A 15,324-nucleotide genomic window follows, 5' to 3' on the forward strand; every position below is an offset into this window, starting at 1 on the left:
ACAGAATCACTGAAATCAGCAGGCTCAGGATGAGAGAATCCTTTTTATGTAAAGCTCCTTCACCAAGTACAGACAGAATTCACTTCCTCCCCACCTCTCCAGTACAGATAGAAAGAAATTCCACATGGACTTCCCTCAACCCTTAGGAGTAGTTCCACCCACTCCACTACATTGCCCTCTTCCCTGACAGGCAAGGGAAGATATTTCTCCCAATTGGTAGGAATAATTCTCAGGTTCATAGGGCAAAGGCTGCCCTAGAGACAAAGGCACTGGTGTTGAGAAGCTGCAGTTCTTCCGGAATGGCGTGTCCAGTGTCCTGATGTTACTGACACCCTGGAGGAGTGCCAGAATGAGGACGGATCCTGCTCTCCACCAAGCAGAACAGAACAGACTTTTCCTCTCCCCTTCCCCAACTCCCCACACCTAGTCACCCTCACACACCGGTAGCTGTGGTGCCCTCTGTATCCAGAAGGTTTCGGGCTGCTCCTTACGGTAGTCATGAGGCTGTGAGGGAGAGAGACTGAATAACTCTTGGCCTGAAGCTCCTTCTCTCAGCCTCTGGGCCGGCTGCTTTCCCACAGCCTGTCAGGGCCCAGCTATACAAGTGGGGTGGGATGCATTCTCACCTTTGTTGGGGCAGGAGGCCCTGCTTGCTCCAGCTCCTTCCTGTAGTCATGGTGTGTCACAGACTCGACCTCAGAGTCCTTCCTTGTGGGTTCCTGCTCTGCCTGCACCTCTTTACTACACAGTCCTAGGGGGCGTCAAGGCCATTCCCCCGCCAATTTTTGTCCTCCCCCTCCCTGTTCCCCTTCATCCAGCATCTCACCAGATCTGGTGGCGCAAGAGCATCTCCAGCATGGCTTCACGCTTCCCTGTGGGAGGTCAGGGAATGGACAGAGTTGAGGAGGCTGGTTAAGAAACAGGCCCAGAAGAAAATGAATTTGAGAAAAGGAAGGAAAATCGGGTTTTACCCTTAGATCCATTGGACAATCCATAGTCCCACCCAATAATCCTCTCTCTCTTTTTCTCTAATGGAGTCATTCTGGCCCATTCTCTCATGTTTCATACCTCGAACTGGCTGATAGTGGTTTCCTAGAGGCTGGTATGAGTCTTTCTGGGTGGTGCTGGAGGACATGGGTGACTGTGGCTGCAAGGTCAGCAGTCCCTGGTGTCCATGTCGGAAAAAGAAACTCTCAGAGCCATCCTGCATGCTTGGGACTTGATCCAGGTGGTTGGTGGCTCTCTGTGGGCCCCAAGTCGAATTACCACAATAATCCTTCCTGGTACCCACCCTCATCAGCTGGGGACAGCCTTCAAGAAAAAGGAGCAGGTCAAAACCTTAATACCTCCTCCTCCCAGTTGTAGAGAAGGCACTGGCCCCGTGGCAGTGTTTCATTGAGAACTTTACTAGTCCCTTCAACCTCAGGGGGCTTCCATAGCCCTCGGGCACCAGGTTCTGAGACTTGCAAACATTTCCAGGGTTGCTTCCGAGGCTCCCGGTGGCTGTGGTAACTCCAGGAGGCATAATTAGGGACCAGATGTGCCCTGGGGCTTCTGAAGCCTGGCGGAGCAGAGGAACTGAACCCAGGGGCATGACCATAGCCTGGACTATGCCTAGAATCAGAGGCAGGACCAGGACCAGGGCCAGGGCCAGAGCCACTGCCAGGATCACAACTGGAGTCAGGACCGGGGCTAGAGCTGGAGCCAGGAACAGGGCCAGAGCTGGAGCCAGGAACAGGGCCAGAGCTGGAGCCAGGAACAGGGCCATGGCTAGAGCGAAGGTCATTTGCAGCATAGGGATTCCAAGTAACATGGGAAACGTAGGCTGGCTCAAAGCCAAGCCTCCTATGGCCTGTCTTGTGGGTAAATCTGGATGCAGAGTGGCGCTCCCCAAGACTGTCAGAGGAGGGCTCCATGAGAAGGCTCCGACCGGAGTAGGGCGCTGAGGTCTGTGTAGATAATGCTTTGGCAGTAGAGGCGGCTGCACTGGCTGCACTGGCTGCCAGGGCCGACCTATGACGGCCATCCAAAGCAGGAATGGGATCCGAAGTGGATCCTAGTTCTTCGGAGCAGGGCTGTACGTTTAAAGATCTGAAAAAAGCGAAAGCAGCAAAGTTGTAAAAGTGCAGCAAGGGAAGCCGGCTCACCTTTCTTGTCCCGTTATGCCTGCAGCCAGAGCTGCGGCTCTCACCGTGAACGCAATCGCTTGGTAGACTCACTGGTCTCCATCTTCAGACGCCAGCTACTGGGTTGCCATAGAGACAGCAAATCATTCCAGGAGACTGCGCAGAACTAGAGCTGGGCGGATGCGGAGGGTGGGGGTGGAGGCAAGTGCGCTGCGGGGCGGAAGTCTTAAGCCTGGTGCGGTCTGGGAAGTTCGCTTTCTGTCCGTCCGTACTCGATTACGCCTCTGTCCGGCTTTTAAGATTCCGCTGGCCTAAGGCCTCGCCCTCCACACCTAAGCAGGACTTTTGGAGTCTTTCTAAGGTGGTTCTTTGTGTTGAAGACAGGTAAAGGGCTGTGGTATCAGACAAAAGCCTACTTGGTGTATTTGTGTAGGAGCAACAGTAGCTTCCCCTTAGTTCAGTCTCAAAAGTAGGGGCATCTTTTCAAAGAATTTAGGGGTGAAAATACATCAGACAACAGCTTAAAATCAAAATGGTGAGACACGGGGATTAGTTAACGGGTAGCAAATATTTTGGGTGTGATTACTTCTCCAATAGAAAGCCCCTACATTGACCACCTTCCTTCCAGCCCTTTAGAACTTGGCCTGGCATCTGAATTGAGCAAGTCTCACTCCTGGGATTCAGTCTTTTCCTACTCATCCAGATTTGTTCCTACTGCTACTCTTCTTGAAGCCTGACCCAGGTGGACCACTAGTCATGAGCTCACAGATAAATAGGCAAATGCTACTTTTACTATAAGATGGGCCTCCTTAGTGTCTCAGATCATAGTCAAGGAGGATCATAGTCTTCAACAAATTTTCTTTCCTATTTGTGGTATAAATATATATTTAAGACAGGGATCCAGAATTGAAGGAGAGCAAGTTTATTAGCATCACAGGGACCTTTTTCTCCCCACCCAATCCAAGCATCCAGGTCAAGGGTCCTTGATCATTTGGTAGGTTCAACCTGGAGGCCAGTGGAGCTGTCGGCCCCCAAGTACATGAATGTGCAGGTGATACACAGACTGTGCACCCAGCTTCCCATCGTTGATCACTGAAATGAAGCTTGGGGTTAGGAGGTCAGGATCATGGGAAAGGTCAAAAAATGAAGATTATATTGAGGGGTAGGAATGAGAATTCACAGGTGAGGGGCTCAAGGGCCAAAAGTCACTCACCAAGTCGGTATCCATCTCCCAGCCCCTCAGCCTTTGCTGTCTTCTTGGCCACAAGGAGAAGGTGTCCTAGAAGCTACAGGGAAAGGGACGGGAGACAGGTGGCTTCATTTACAGGGAGCAAAACTTCTGAGTATAGGCCTCCCCTAGCCAAACCCTGGTCCTGTTCTTCCCACCTGTTGGTCTTCTTCTTCAGCCTGGCTAATCCGAGGAATGGGCTTCTTAGGAATGACCAGAAAGTGCACAGGAGCCTGAGGGGCCACATCACGGAATACCAGGCACTGGGAGCAATGACAGGCCGAGGCCACCATGTTACTTCAACAGGGCAGATAGTATTTATGAAATTCCTAAGGGGAGGGGTCCCAAGGGCACCCCACCTGCTGATCCTCATATAGAATGTCCGCTGGGAGGCTTCGATCCAGGATCTGGGAGAAGATGGTTGGGGCTGCTCCCCCAGGAGCAGCCTGCTGGGCCTTTGCTACTTCATTCCCATCAATCACACCTGCAGCTCCTCGGACCTGAAGGTGGGTCAGACAGACTCAAGGGAGGGAGTTGGCAATATCTCTCTCATGTACTTAGTCGGGGCTGGCAGAGGCTGGGCTCTGATAGCCATTAACTTCGCCCTTCTAATAACCTATTAGCATTCCCATTCAAAGGAAAAGTTTCTCAATTTCAGAGCATCAGCAGCAGAGAGTAGGGCCAGATAGTGCTGGGCCTGGTTAGATAACATGCAGTATTACAACGCAGAATTCACCAATACAATTGATTCCTAACCCTAAATTGTCCAGGAAATCTAGCACTGTTCAGGGAAAGGATCCAGAAGGAGAACCTGGAGGCTTAGGTCCCAGTTCCTATTTTACTACTGAATTACCTAAATAAATCCCTTCCTTTGGCTTCAAATATAAAGGGGGTGGTTTGCATCATCTCTGAAGACTACTTGGAGCTCTTTCCATTTACTCTTACCTTGTTAAGAAGTTTCCACTTATTTCCATTACTTGTTTTTTGATCTTTAAGCCATGTTACCTGTTTTATTCAGGTTTCGATACAATTGCCCTCTTTGACACAAGGGCGTCTGGGTGTCACATCTGAACTCTTACTGTGAATTTTGACTACAGTCCCCTCAATCAGTCAGTGGAAGGAGTTCAGTTTAGTGAACACAACTAACCCCAGCCCCAAGGGGACTGAAGGTAGAGAAGCCCCAGTTTCCCAGGGGCTGAGAGAAGGCTCAAGTCAGATTGTGGGAGAAAGGGACGGGATGAATCTGACCTTTTGAGTCGGTCTGGCAAGGAGGAAGAATAAAGCTTAACAGTAGTTCTCAGTAGGTCAGGGGCCTGACGGGGCAGAACCAGAAGACTGGCTCCCAGGAGAAAAAGCTCACGTCCTGCAGGGGGCACTGAGGAGCTGCCCAGAGCAGGGGTTCAGCTGCCTAGGCTTCAGGCCAGCTTAGGAGAAGGCAGCAACCGCTGCACTGACCCTGTCCCAACCTCGGTGCCCGGGCCTGTTCAGGGCGTCCGTCATCACTTCTCCCATGCCGAGGCTTTTGGAGAGGCTGCCGCGACCACCAGTCCGACTTCACAGTACAGCCCTGGAGCCTGCGTCTCGGGAGAGGCAATGTTCCCGGACAGGCGCTCAGGCTCCGGCCCCGCGAGGCAGCAGGGCTCTGCGCGCCGCGGGGAGCCAAGGAGCGCGGTCCCAGGCCCTGGAGGGCGTCAGAGCCCGCGGCACCCCCTCCTTGCCCCATGGCCACCTCTCACCTGAGCCCCCCGCGGCCCCGCGACCGCCACTACCCGGCGCACTACGCAGAGCCCGGCAGCCAGCACCACCGCTGCCGCCATCTTCCCCTCGGCCGCAGGACCCACCCACCTGAGCCAGCGCGCCGGCTCCTCGCGGAGCATTGGCTCCGCCCGCGGCCAGGAGCGAACCCTGCCACCCCATTGGGTCGCGCTCCTGGGCCCGGCACGCCGCGCTCAGCCCAGAGCCGGCCAAACCTACTCCACTGGCTCCACCGCCTCGGTAGAGGCGGGATCTTTTAATCTCATTGGCTTCTTATATCAACTAAAGGGCGCATTTTCCATTCCATTGGCTTCGTCCTCTAGTCAGCGTGAAAGTTCCTTTTCCATTGGATCCCCTCCCTAGTTTCGCTATGAGATAGTTTCTCACTCCATTGGAAGGACTGAGAGACCTGGAGGTGGGATTTCCGTCTTATTGGCTCTCAACACAACGTCCGCCAGGCTTAGGTTGCGGCTCGTGGGTGGCAGGGCTTTTATCGTATTGGTTCCTCCTATTCTGGGCTGCCCCTACTGGTGGGCTGCGAGGAAGGGGGAGGCACTCCTTCACCTGCCGCACGGAGGCTCCGAGATTGTAGACCCTTTCACCCCATTGGCCAGGAGGAGGGCGGGGTTCGGGATACGGCGTTTATTGGCTCCAAGAGGCACTGTTGCCCTCAGAGTCCCCAGGCGGCAGGAGTCCCTGAAGAAAGAGGCGGGTGGAGGACGCCAAGCGGGTGGGGCTGAAGGTGAATTGGGACGGGGTCATTTTTTAACTGGTGGGATAGATACCCAGCGTTTACCCTACAAGGACAGTTTCAGACCCTTGATCGTTTCAAAGCTATTAACTTACTTGTCTAATAAGCAGAAGAGTACGTATTCAATGTTCTTCCCCAATCAGAAATAATATGTGATATGTTAGCTCTGTGCCTGGCATTTTCTGTAAGTAGGGCGGGTTTGAAGGACAAGGGAAATGCGTTATGACTACGTCAGAAGTATATTTCGTTCTGCTGGAATATATATTTTGACATCAGAAATATGGGGTCACAAAATGCTAATATGCTCACACCAGGTAAGTTTTAGTCTGAGTTTAACACAGGACAGAAGTCACCACTGTACCTTTTTTTTTTTTTTTAGCACATGGCCTGACGTGTATATAGGTGCTCAATAATTACTTGTAGAATGAATAACATTTGGTGTTTTCATCTCCTTTTTCATAAAATATAAGGCAATGTATTGCATATTTTTATTCTCTCATCTACAATCAGTTTCCCATATTATTACATAGTCTGTGTAAATACGCTTTGAAATAGCTGCATAATGCTTCCTTGACTGAATTTATCATAGTAACCACTCCTTTGTTGTTGATTATTAGTTGAATTGGTTTTAGTGAATGGTCATCATGGTGCTAATTGTATATAACCAGTAATGAGAAACTCTTCTTCTATAGATAGTAATGATCTCTTTTGAATAGCCATATTATTGTTAGAGAGTCTTTTCTCCTCCAAAGGGCAGACATTTGACCCTGTGATTTCCCCCAGGAGTTCTAGCAAAGTTGCATTCCTTTCCTTGGAAGGTTAGATGGCCTCTGTGCCCTGGAAGCTGCAGTTCTCTGTGGTGCCTCTGGGACAGTAGCATCCCTTAGAGCTGCTCTGGAGAAGGGCAAGAGATAAGAGGTTCCAGATAAGACAGGAATGAAACCAGCCAGGACAGGTAGGTGAGTACAAAATCCTTTGAAACTGGTTATTTCTTTGGGTTCTCTTAGAAGCAGGTAGCACAGAGGTTATACTATTTTACAGATCCAGAAACGGAGTGACTTGCCCAAGATCACAGAGGCCACTAGTGTCAGAATCTCCTATTCCCCATAAGAATCATCTATGGGCTTCCTAGTCACTCCCCTGCATTCACTGATGCTGGCTCCTGGCCCACTGTCTTCTCTCCTCCAGGCCCTTGTGATCACTTGCAGCTGCTCTCATTGGAAAGCAGCGCTTTGCAGGTTCTGGCCACTGTCTCCTATACTTCGATCCCTGCCACTACAGCTGCTACTGGATCTCATTAGAGACTTCTGTTCCTTTTTTCAATCTGTCAATTGTTTCCGGGCTTCACTTTCATTCCCTATCTGTATGGTCAGTGCCTTCCACATCCTCAAGCCTTCTTTTGCTGTATTTTGCTGATCATCCTCCCTGACACCCTTCCCATCACCACCCATTAATCTAGTTTGCTTCCCTAATTAGGTTCCTGCTTCCAACTATATCTGAATCCTCAGTTACCCACTGGTGAGGTTTTTCTCCAGTTCCCCTCATTAGCCCTCCCAAACTTCACCTTTCTCTTCCTGTCTCCTACTCCCGACTCTTATTCTTCTCCTCCCCCACCATGAACTGACCTTGTCTCCTATTTCACAGGAGAACTTCCACAAAATCCTACTCCCTGCAGCTCAGGGAAGGCCCCATCCTTTCTTTCTTCCTTCTTCTTCGTCTTAGGAAGTGGTGTTTCTCCATCCAGAGTAAATCCCTTCACCTCTGCCTTGACCTCATCCCCTCCATCTTTGAGATCTGGTTCCACCAGGCATCTCTCTTTCTCTCGTGCATCCTTCAAGGTCTTTACTGGCCCCTCCCTTTTCCCTTCCTAAAAAATGCTTCCTTGACTTCACATCCCCCTGTGGGTATTGTCTGACTTCTTCCCTGCTCTTTCCATCTAAGCTTCTTAAAGAAACTCCTTCACAGTCACTGCTATTTGCTTCCTGCCTCCACTGCACCACTGAAACTGCACTCTCTGAGGTCACCAAAGACCTAATTACAAAATCCAATGGACACTTTTCAGTCTTTATCTTATTGGAGCCCCCACCTGCATCTAACATCACTGCTCACTCTATCCTTCTTGAAATCCTTTCCTTCTTTGGCTTCCTTGAAGCCACTCTCTCCTTCTGAAGCCAGAGCTAGCAGCTTGAATGTGGGTATGGTGGAGGCAGATGGCTGGATCCAACCTCTCTCCTGCGTGGTCCTCTCTCTTTCCCCCAGTAGGTGCTGACTCTAAGGTCCTAAGGTGTCTGTCCCTGGGCGGGCTCTATCTGCCTCATACAGAGCCAGTCAGATTCCAGTGGCTTCCCCTTTATTGCTGAACTGGGCCAGGCTCACAGAGGCCTGTGCCAGGTGTTGACAGTGTCTGTCCCTGGAGGAGGGAAGAGCAGAGGTGAACGGGTCAGGGACGCAGGTTAGACATAGGACCAGGCTGGAGGCTGCGTGGGCTAGGGAGCCCAGGGGGACTAGGGTGGGGGCTGGGAGGGCAAGAGGGCCCCTCCTTCTGGAGGATCTCGAAGTCAGAGTTGTTGATGATGGCTTCTTGGACAGTAGGCATCTCTGCAAAAGGCATATAGTCTGCTCCTGGGGAGTGGAAACCAGTGCAGGTATGGGATTCAGGGAGGGAGTGGGTGAAGCAGTCCTGGATGGGATGGCTGAGGGGAGGAGTGCCTTCCTGCCTGGCCTTCTGATTACAGACCCTGGAATGGGCCCCTGTCCAAGGTTGCCCCCTCACCGTGAGGCCTCCCTCCTCGTCGCCGGGTCTCCTCAGTTTCAAAGAAAGTCTCATGTTCCTCCCAGCGCCGGTCACAGGCAGCACAGAGAAAATTAGACTCAAAGCATCTGCAGGAACAGCCTAGGGCAAGGGAGCAGCTAAGAAAAGTACAGGGACTTGGGGCTTCCCCCAGGGCTGACTGCATTCTCATCTCTTCCTCACCAACCATAAGCCCAAGTCTCTCCTTCCAGCTCCCCATCCTCATCCCCAAACTGTTTGCACCTATCCCTACCCCTACACTCCCCTTGCCCTAGAAGGTACCTTTGACCCTGCAGGAATGTGACCCGGCAGCTTTGTGGTCTTCATGGCTGTGTTTGCAGCGACATTGGGCCCTCCAAGCCCTGGGGTCAAAGGTGGTCCGTCTCTTGAGCCAGAACTCACCCACCTCCTCTGGGCGTGATGGGATAAAGCAGAACATGAGGCAGCGGCACTGGCCCACGTTGCAGGGCACAGATATGTCTGTGGAGAAGGGGGCAGTGGTAGGATTAGACCAGGACCCGCTAGGGCTTGGCCTGTCTTCCCCCAAACAAACATACACACACATTTGCTCTCAGACCTCCCAACACACAACAAAGGGCGGTTCTCGCTCCACACGGACAAGGGATGGTCGCTTCTCCCCTACCTGAGATAATATGATGCTCTCTCAACAAGTGTCCACAAAAGCACTTGGACTCATCCCCAATCTGGAAACAGTCCCATAGATAATGGGGGCAGCGCCAGCCAATGTAGAGACCTGGGTGTGGAGGACTGAGTAAGAAGGAAAAATTACCCAAGCTCCCCCCGTGTGTTATCTATCTCAACCACCAGTCTTCATCCCTACCCCATTAGACTTTTTTCCTCAAGGTTTTCTCAATGCCCAACAAGTGTCTTCAGATCCCTTCTCACCCTGGAATCTACTCCATCTGTGTCTGCCTGTCAGAAGTGACTGAAGACAGTCCAGTTCTGAGCAAGAAGATTATCAGTGAAGTTTTATTTGATGATGAACATGTATCTCGCTGAATTCTCTGTGACTGTGGGAATTCTCAATCTCTCCTCCCAACATTAGAGTCAAACTTAGCTTTGTTTCCTTGAAGTGTTTAAGGTGAGGGAAAGGGAAGAGGACTGGTCAGGTGCAGAGTAGATGGTGGGGACTGGCTCCTCAGGAGCATGGTATGCAAGGGCCTTGAAGTGGGGGAGGTGGTTGGGCAGCCCTGATGCCAGGAGGCAGGAGGAGGGCTTCTCTCACTTCTCCAGGTTGTCACCTTCATACTTTGCTTCTGTGTTCCTGGTGTTACTGAACTAATGCCTTCTATGAACTTGAGAAGGGCTGCCTATGGCTCTCCAAGGGTAGGAGCAAGGGGGAGGCCAGAAGTCATGATTGGCGGAGAGCAAAAATTATATAAGCATGTGAGACTAAGAAAGGAGGCATGGAAAGGCAGGTGAGCCTAAGATGCATCCCTGAGAGCAGGCACCAGCAAGAGACCACAACCCCCGAAAGCATGGTTTCAGCAGTGAGGTCTGAAACTGTTTGGCTTGACGGTCAGTCTCACCACAAGGCAAGGGTGGTGCGGTGTAAATGTGGGAGGCACTTCCCACTCAGATTTCCTTATCCTCCACAAGAGCTGAGGGTACTTCTAGCCAAGAATCTTGTCTGCATCCCCAAGGAGTGGGACCTTTAGCTGTGGGACTCTTATTCCCATTTAAAGGCAATGAAGGCACCTCCACAAAAAGTTGTCCTTGACTTCCCCTGTCTGTCTGGGGGCCCCTCCTCTTGCCTTCCATGGCTCCTTGTGCTACTCCTATGCCAGTTCAGTGCATTACAATGGACTGTTCACTTGTATTCCCATTAGCCTGTGAGTTTCTCCAAGGAAGGCCTGTCTTTTCATCTATGTCTTTAGTCCTAACATAGGATCTGGCACAAAATAGGTGCTTAGAGAACATGAATTGCTTGGCTAAATAAATGAGCAGATTCCTTCAGGAGGAAGAGACACCCAGTACTCCTGACAAAGCCTGAAGTTCCATAAGGAGAATGAGAAAGAGTTAGTGTCCTGCGGTCTTTGACTCTGGCCAGGGCCACAGTATACAATTCTGTGCCTAATTGTCAGACTAGGTTTTCTTGTCTTACCCATGGTCTCTGGGGATCTGAAGCCTGACCAGATGTGGCTTTTGCCTTTGATGCTTCTGTCTTGACACTGACAGCCCGTAGTGTCAATGCCCCTTTACATCAGGGAAGCTTGGTTGAAAGGGCAGAGTGTGGACAAAGTCACAATGGAGGTGCGAGGGGGCCAGGATTCCACTAGAGGAATTCTGAACTCTGTCTGGAATAGCAGGAAGCAGTGGATGAACAGATGAGGTGCAGAGGTGAACAAGGGTTAGTGCCCATTGATCAAGGCCTGGCCTGAGGGCCTGGGAGAGTCAAGTTCAAGCACCAATGTGGGAGTCATTGCCCAGTTTCAGATGAATAAGACTAGAGTTTGAATCAGAATGGCAACTACACCTCAGACTCTGTTACAGGTGTCTGTGCCCTTAAAGTGGGACAACTGACCACTTGGCTGTGTATTCCGGCAGAAAGCCTTCTACTCTGCCGTGATTCCAAACCTTCTTCCTGTTATAATTAGACAAAGATTGGCAGGGGGAGGAGACATTATCTGGGACACTATTTTGACTCTGCACAACACAGTCAATCCCACAGTCACAGTCTCATTTGCATGATAATATCTCTTTATGCTTAGAACATCACACAACATACAGCTGTCTTTATGTGAAAGATGTCTTCAGCCTGGACCTCTCTCCTAAGCTTTAGACCCAAATAGCCAGCTTTCTACTATTCTACCAGCCTTTTCCACAAGCTCTGCAAATGTGTTATAACCAATGATTCCTTCCAGACTTGGCCCTCATCCTTTGTCCTCCGTTCACCCAACACATATTAAACACCTACACTGTTTTAGGCATTCAGTTAATAGCACCATCATCCAATCAGTAACTAAAGCCAAAAACCTCGGTGACATTCCAGGCATGTCCCTCTGTCTTATCCTACACATCCAATGATTCAATGATCAATTTTACCTTCTTAGCATTTCTTGAATCAGTCTACTTCTCTTTACCTCTGCCCATCCACTTCTCACCTGGTTTATTACCAGTGCCCCACACTGTAGTCTTCCTGTCCCCAGTCTTGTCTCTCTCCAGGCTATCCTACTGCCAGAAGATCTTTCAAAAATACAAATTTGTTCATGTTATTATCCTATTTAAATTTTTTTTTTTTTTAGTGAATCTCAGTTGCCCTCAGGATATAATCCCAACTTTTGAGTTTGGCACAGAAATGCCTGTGCAGTTCTGCCTTTCTGGTGCCTAGCTAGGCTCCTCTGGCCATTGCTCTCCGCAGCGGTGTACTGCATTGCTCACAGTTTCCTACTGGTGCCTTGCCCTGTTGTGTCACCTTACACCACTTTGTACCTGGCCACCTCTTCTTACTCATCTCACAGATTTTGGCCGAGAAATCATCCCTCCCCCAAGTCCCCAAGACTAGGTGCCCCTTTTCTCTGCTCATGCAGGACTCTGGGCTGACCTCAATCATAGCAATTATGAAAATGAGTTATAATTATTCATTTACTTATCGGTATCTCTTATTAGAGTACAAATTGTTTCAGGGATTTTTGTCTTTGAAATCCCACCAGCATCACCACTTCCACAGCTAGCCCAATGCCTGGCATGTAGTTGGAGCTCAATAAATACTGAATGAATAAAAGAAAAGCTTACACTTGATATTTCTCTATACATCACATATACTGTGATGGAGTCCCTTGGTGTCTCTAGGGACTCAAGTTCCCCAATATTCGAAGGCAGCCCCAAATATCTTTGTTTAGGATTGAATGACACTTAAATTTCTGTATAAAACTGCCAGTTTAAACAGGAAAATGAAGAAGTTCAGTCTGAAGAGGAAATGCAGTGGCTTTGAAGAGTAGGGAGTAGATCGGAGGTTCTGAGAAGGAGGAGACTGAACAGACCCTGCATTTGCAAGAAGAATAAGTAAGCATGACAGAGGATGTTCAATAAGCAAAGCCATTTCAATGCCTGAACGAGGCTGAGAAACAAATGAGATCACTCTGACTTTCTTGGCCCGGTATGGGAATAAGGCAAGTAAATTACATGAAGGAGAGATAAGGACATAGAATTACCCAGTTATCTTTATATCTTAGGCTCATCTAGGTTTGACATAAGGGAAAAGGAAGTATGAGAGATGAAAACAAATACAGTGATATCTATTGTGTTCAGTCTAGAAGCCCCAGAATCCTTATAACAGGTCAGGGTGGCCCTCTTACTGAAGGGAATTCCTATAGATACAAAGTTCAGTGACACAGGTGCATGTGCTCACACACAGGATGGCATGTGTTCACACGATTTTTCTGAATACCCTTTACACAGATGCAGGTAAGCCCAGCATGCCATTAACAGGACAGGTATTCATTCTGGGCTGAGACTTGGAATCAATAGGGTGAGAAGACATGGCTCTCCTCTTTGGTGAGGAAACTCAAAGCTTTGGGTTCCCAGGTGATCATGGGTCTAGCATGCAAGGGTGACAGCCTTTTAATGGAGTTCCACCAAGGGGACTAAGGCCTTTTGCCATGTCAGAGCAACAAGTCTCCGGGAAACTGTCCAGGGTCCTCGGCCAACTCAGCCTTAGGGTCTGCTCAGTGCAGGCTATCTGAGTCCTAGATCTGGGGCTGGCCTGTTGTGGTCCTTCTGTTTTTAACTGAACTAGCCACCTGTTCCTGCCTGGGCTTTTTATGAATATCCCTACTTTTTGTCTGCATCTCCCCTCATCTACCCTGGCCTAACTGCCTGCTCCACCAACCACCCCACCTACTCCCAGACCTAGTCTAGGCAGGTAGCATTGCCATTCCCACAAGGAGTAGCTGTCCATTGAACAAGCAGGTTCCTAGATCCTGTTGGATTGGAGGATGGCCATGGGCCTGTCACGGGCCTCTGAAAGGCTGCCTGGGCTCACCTGTCTGGATGGCATTCAGGGCTGCATCCTTCTCCCATTGGAAAAGATAATCCACCCGAGCACCAGACTTCTCTCTGTGCAGTGCCTTAGCCACTTTCGCCAGGTTTGCCTGCTTAGCAGGGATCATTGGGTGGACTGTGTAACCTAGGGAGGGAGGGGCTGAGTAACTAAGGGGAGGTGAGGAGGCTCGAAAATTGAGAGAAGGGGCCCAGTCAAAGAGTAACCCAATCCCCTCCTGCTGGGGCAGGTCAAAGACAGTGCTGAGAAAGGGGGAAGGGCTGGAGCAATTACGGCTGATTCCCTTCTTCCCCTTCTTCTTGCCCGGCTTCTGTTCAGGCTGAGCTGTGTGAGTGGTGCTGTCTGTGGCATCCACCCTTTTCTCGCCCTCTTCTTCCTCTTCCCCCTCTTTTGCAGGTGTGTCCAGGTGGAGTGAGGCTGGAGGGCCTGAAAGGGAGTGCTTTTGAAGGCTCTCAGAGTCAGTGGTCTGGATGGAGTCCAAGGAAGACTCAAAGGGCTCTTCCTTCGGATCATCAGAGAAAGATGCAGGGACCTGGCTTAGTGATGAGGTATGAAAAGTAAGGTGTTTCTCTGCGATGTCAGAGATGTGAGTCCCCAACAGGATCTCAGGGTTAGGGGTCTCCAGAGAGACCTCAGAGGTAGAGTGTCCTAAAGGGGTTTCTGGGATGGAAGGCTTTAAAGGGGTTTCAGAGTTATCGGTCTTTAAAGGAGTCTCAGAGATGGAAGGCTCCAAAGGGGTTTCAGAGGTGTGGGTCTCTAACGGGACCTGGGAAATAGATGGCGTCATATGAGATTCAGAGTCAAAGGGCTCTAAAGGGGTTTCAGAGATGGGAGGCTCTTCAGGGATAGGGGGCTCCCGTGAGTCCTCAGCGGAGGAGTCCTTTGAAGAAAGGTGCTCTTCTGCATCCATGGTGGTATGAGGCTCTTCTGTGACCTTGTCTGCTTCCATCTAGTGGTAGAACAGGGTACATGTTTCATTAGGTTGGGATTGGAGGGTCTGCAAAGTCAGGATTCACAGGGGGCTCTGGAATTAGGATAAGGTTTTCAGTGTACCCGAGATACAAGGGGGAAGCCAGGTGAGCTCTGGGTCAGGGTACAGTGCCAGGAGGTTAACTTATGTGCCTAGACTCCATATGGCATACTAGAAGGCTGAAGCAGTCTGAATCCCATCAGTACATGGTAGCAGAGGAGGGGGCCTGAACATAGTATCTTGGCTAGTCCAAGGACAGGGTTCTGGGCATACCTGAGGGCAATGCAGGTCAGGCTAGGGACTTCTAAAGGCTGGGAATACCAAGCCAAAGTTGGGGTTTGCTCGCAAGAGTGCAGGAGGATACATTAGGCAGGGCCCAATATGATTTTTTTTCCCCAGTTGGTCTTTCATGGAACCTAGACATCTTTTTTTTTTAAATTATTCACAGTCTAGTTTTGCCCAGGGACACCCCCTCACCCACCAACCCTAGGTGAGATCATTCATGTTCAGGTTTTCAGCTATATCCAAGTGTATGATGATGACTCCTAAATCCATATTTCCAGCTTAGACCTCTTTAAACCCCTGTACTTAGTCATAACCAATTGCCTGCTGGACATTGCTAAATGGATGTCCCATAGGGCATCAAAACTGAACTCTGAGATTTATCCTTTCCCCTCAGC

The 15,324-nt window shown here is 50.1% G+C and overlaps 3 protein-coding genes across 8 annotated transcripts; all 3 read right to left on the reverse strand.

Annotated features, from left to right (window-relative positions):
• Positions 1-24: 24 nt before the first annotated feature.
• Positions 25-2,888, reverse strand: SPAG8 (sperm associated antigen 8). 3 transcript variants are annotated; one of them, XM_031450007.2, is made up of 7 exons: positions 2,220-2,888; positions 1,347-2,091; positions 1,069-1,243; positions 827-872; positions 627-741; positions 442-504; positions 25-333 (listed from the first exon to the last, which is right to left on the reverse strand). In XM_031450007.2, the coding sequence occupies exons 2-7, from the start codon at positions 1,914-1,916 to the stop codon at positions 136-138; spliced, it is 1,167 nt and encodes a 388-aa protein (XP_031305867.2). In that variant the 5' UTR covers positions 1,917-2,091; positions 2,220-2,888; the 3' UTR covers positions 25-135. The 3 variants fall into 3 exon arrangements, with proteins under 3 accessions (XP_031305867.2, XP_064346380.1, XP_010993890.3); XM_064490310.1 differs by having other exon boundaries at positions 1,069-1,165; positions 2,192-2,888; XM_010995588.3 differs by having other exon boundaries at positions 2,192-2,888.
• Positions 2,889-3,032: 144 nt separating this feature from the next.
• On the reverse strand, positions 3,033-5,286 carry HINT2 (histidine triad nucleotide binding protein 2). 4 transcript variants are annotated; one of them, XM_064490311.1, is made up of 5 exons: positions 5,200-5,286; positions 3,714-3,854; positions 3,513-3,617; positions 3,340-3,412; positions 3,033-3,218 (listed from the first exon to the last, which is right to left on the reverse strand). In XM_064490311.1, the coding sequence occupies exons 1-5, from the start codon at positions 5,269-5,271 to the stop codon at positions 3,127-3,129; spliced, it is 483 nt and encodes a 160-aa protein (XP_064346381.1). In that variant the 5' UTR covers positions 5,272-5,286; the 3' UTR covers positions 3,033-3,126. The 4 variants fall into 4 exon arrangements, with proteins under 4 accessions (XP_064346381.1, XP_031305868.1, XP_064346383.1 ...); XM_031450008.2 differs by lacking the exon at positions 5,200-5,286 and adding an exon at positions 5,091-5,190; XM_064490313.1 differs by lacking the exon at positions 5,200-5,286 and adding an exon at positions 5,091-5,190 and having other exon boundaries at positions 3,033-3,229.
• A 2,946-nt stretch (positions 5,287-8,232) lies between these two features.
• On the reverse strand, positions 8,233-14,623 carry FAM221B (family with sequence similarity 221 member B). Its single transcript, XM_064490887.1, has 6 exons — positions 13,986-14,623; positions 13,657-13,808; positions 9,295-9,405; positions 8,934-9,131; positions 8,634-8,753; positions 8,233-8,270 (listed from the first exon to the last, which is right to left on the reverse strand). The coding sequence occupies exons 1-6, from the start codon at positions 14,621-14,623 to the stop codon at positions 8,233-8,235; spliced, it is 1,257 nt and encodes a 418-aa protein (XP_064346957.1).
• Positions 14,624-15,324: the final 701 nt, after the last annotated feature.

Source organism: Camelus dromedarius, chromosome 10 (assembly GCF_036321535.1).
Source record: "Camelus dromedarius isolate mCamDro1 chromosome 10, mCamDro1.pat, whole genome shotgun sequence".
Lineage (NCBI taxonomy): Eukaryota > Metazoa > Chordata > Mammalia > Artiodactyla > Camelidae > Camelus > Camelus dromedarius.

Excerpts from the sequence above, each read along its gene's own strand:
- SPAG8 (XM_010995588.3), bottom strand. The coding sequence starts at position 2,229 with ATGGAGACCAGTGAGTCTACCAAGCGATTGCGTTCACG. Across the intron at positions 1,244-1,346 it reads TCTACAACTGGGAGGAGGAG|AGAGCCACCAACCACCTGGA; the intron begins GTATTAAGGTTT and ends TGGGGCCCACAG. Across the intron at positions 873-1,068 it reads CCACTATCAGCCAGTTCGAG|GGAAGCGTGAAGCCATGCTG; the intron begins GTATGAAACATG and ends GACCTCCCACAG.
- HINT2 (XM_031450008.2), bottom strand. The coding sequence starts at position 5,171 with ATGGCGGCAGCGGTGGTGCTGGCTGCCGGGCTCTGCGTAGTGCGCCGG. Across the intron at positions 3,618-3,713 it reads TTCTATATGAGGATCAGCAG|TGCCTGGTATTCCGTGATGT; the intron begins GTGGGGTGCCCT and ends CATTGCTCCCAG. Across the intron at positions 3,219-3,339 it reads GGGAGATGGATACCGACTTG|TGATCAACGATGGGAAGCTG; the intron begins GTGAGTGACTTT and ends GCTTCATTTCAG.
- FAM221B (XM_064490887.1), bottom strand. The coding sequence starts at position 14,623 with ATGGAAGCAGACAAGGTCACAGAAGAGCCTCATACCACCATGGATGCA. Across the intron at positions 9,406-13,656 it reads CCTGAATGCCATCCAGACAG|GTCTCTACATTGGCTGGCGC; the intron begins GTGAGCCCAGGC and ends CTCCACACCCAG. Across the intron at positions 9,132-9,294 it reads AGAGCATCATATTATCTCAG|ACATATCTGTGCCCTGCAAC; the intron begins GTAGGGGAGAAG and ends CCTTCTCCACAG.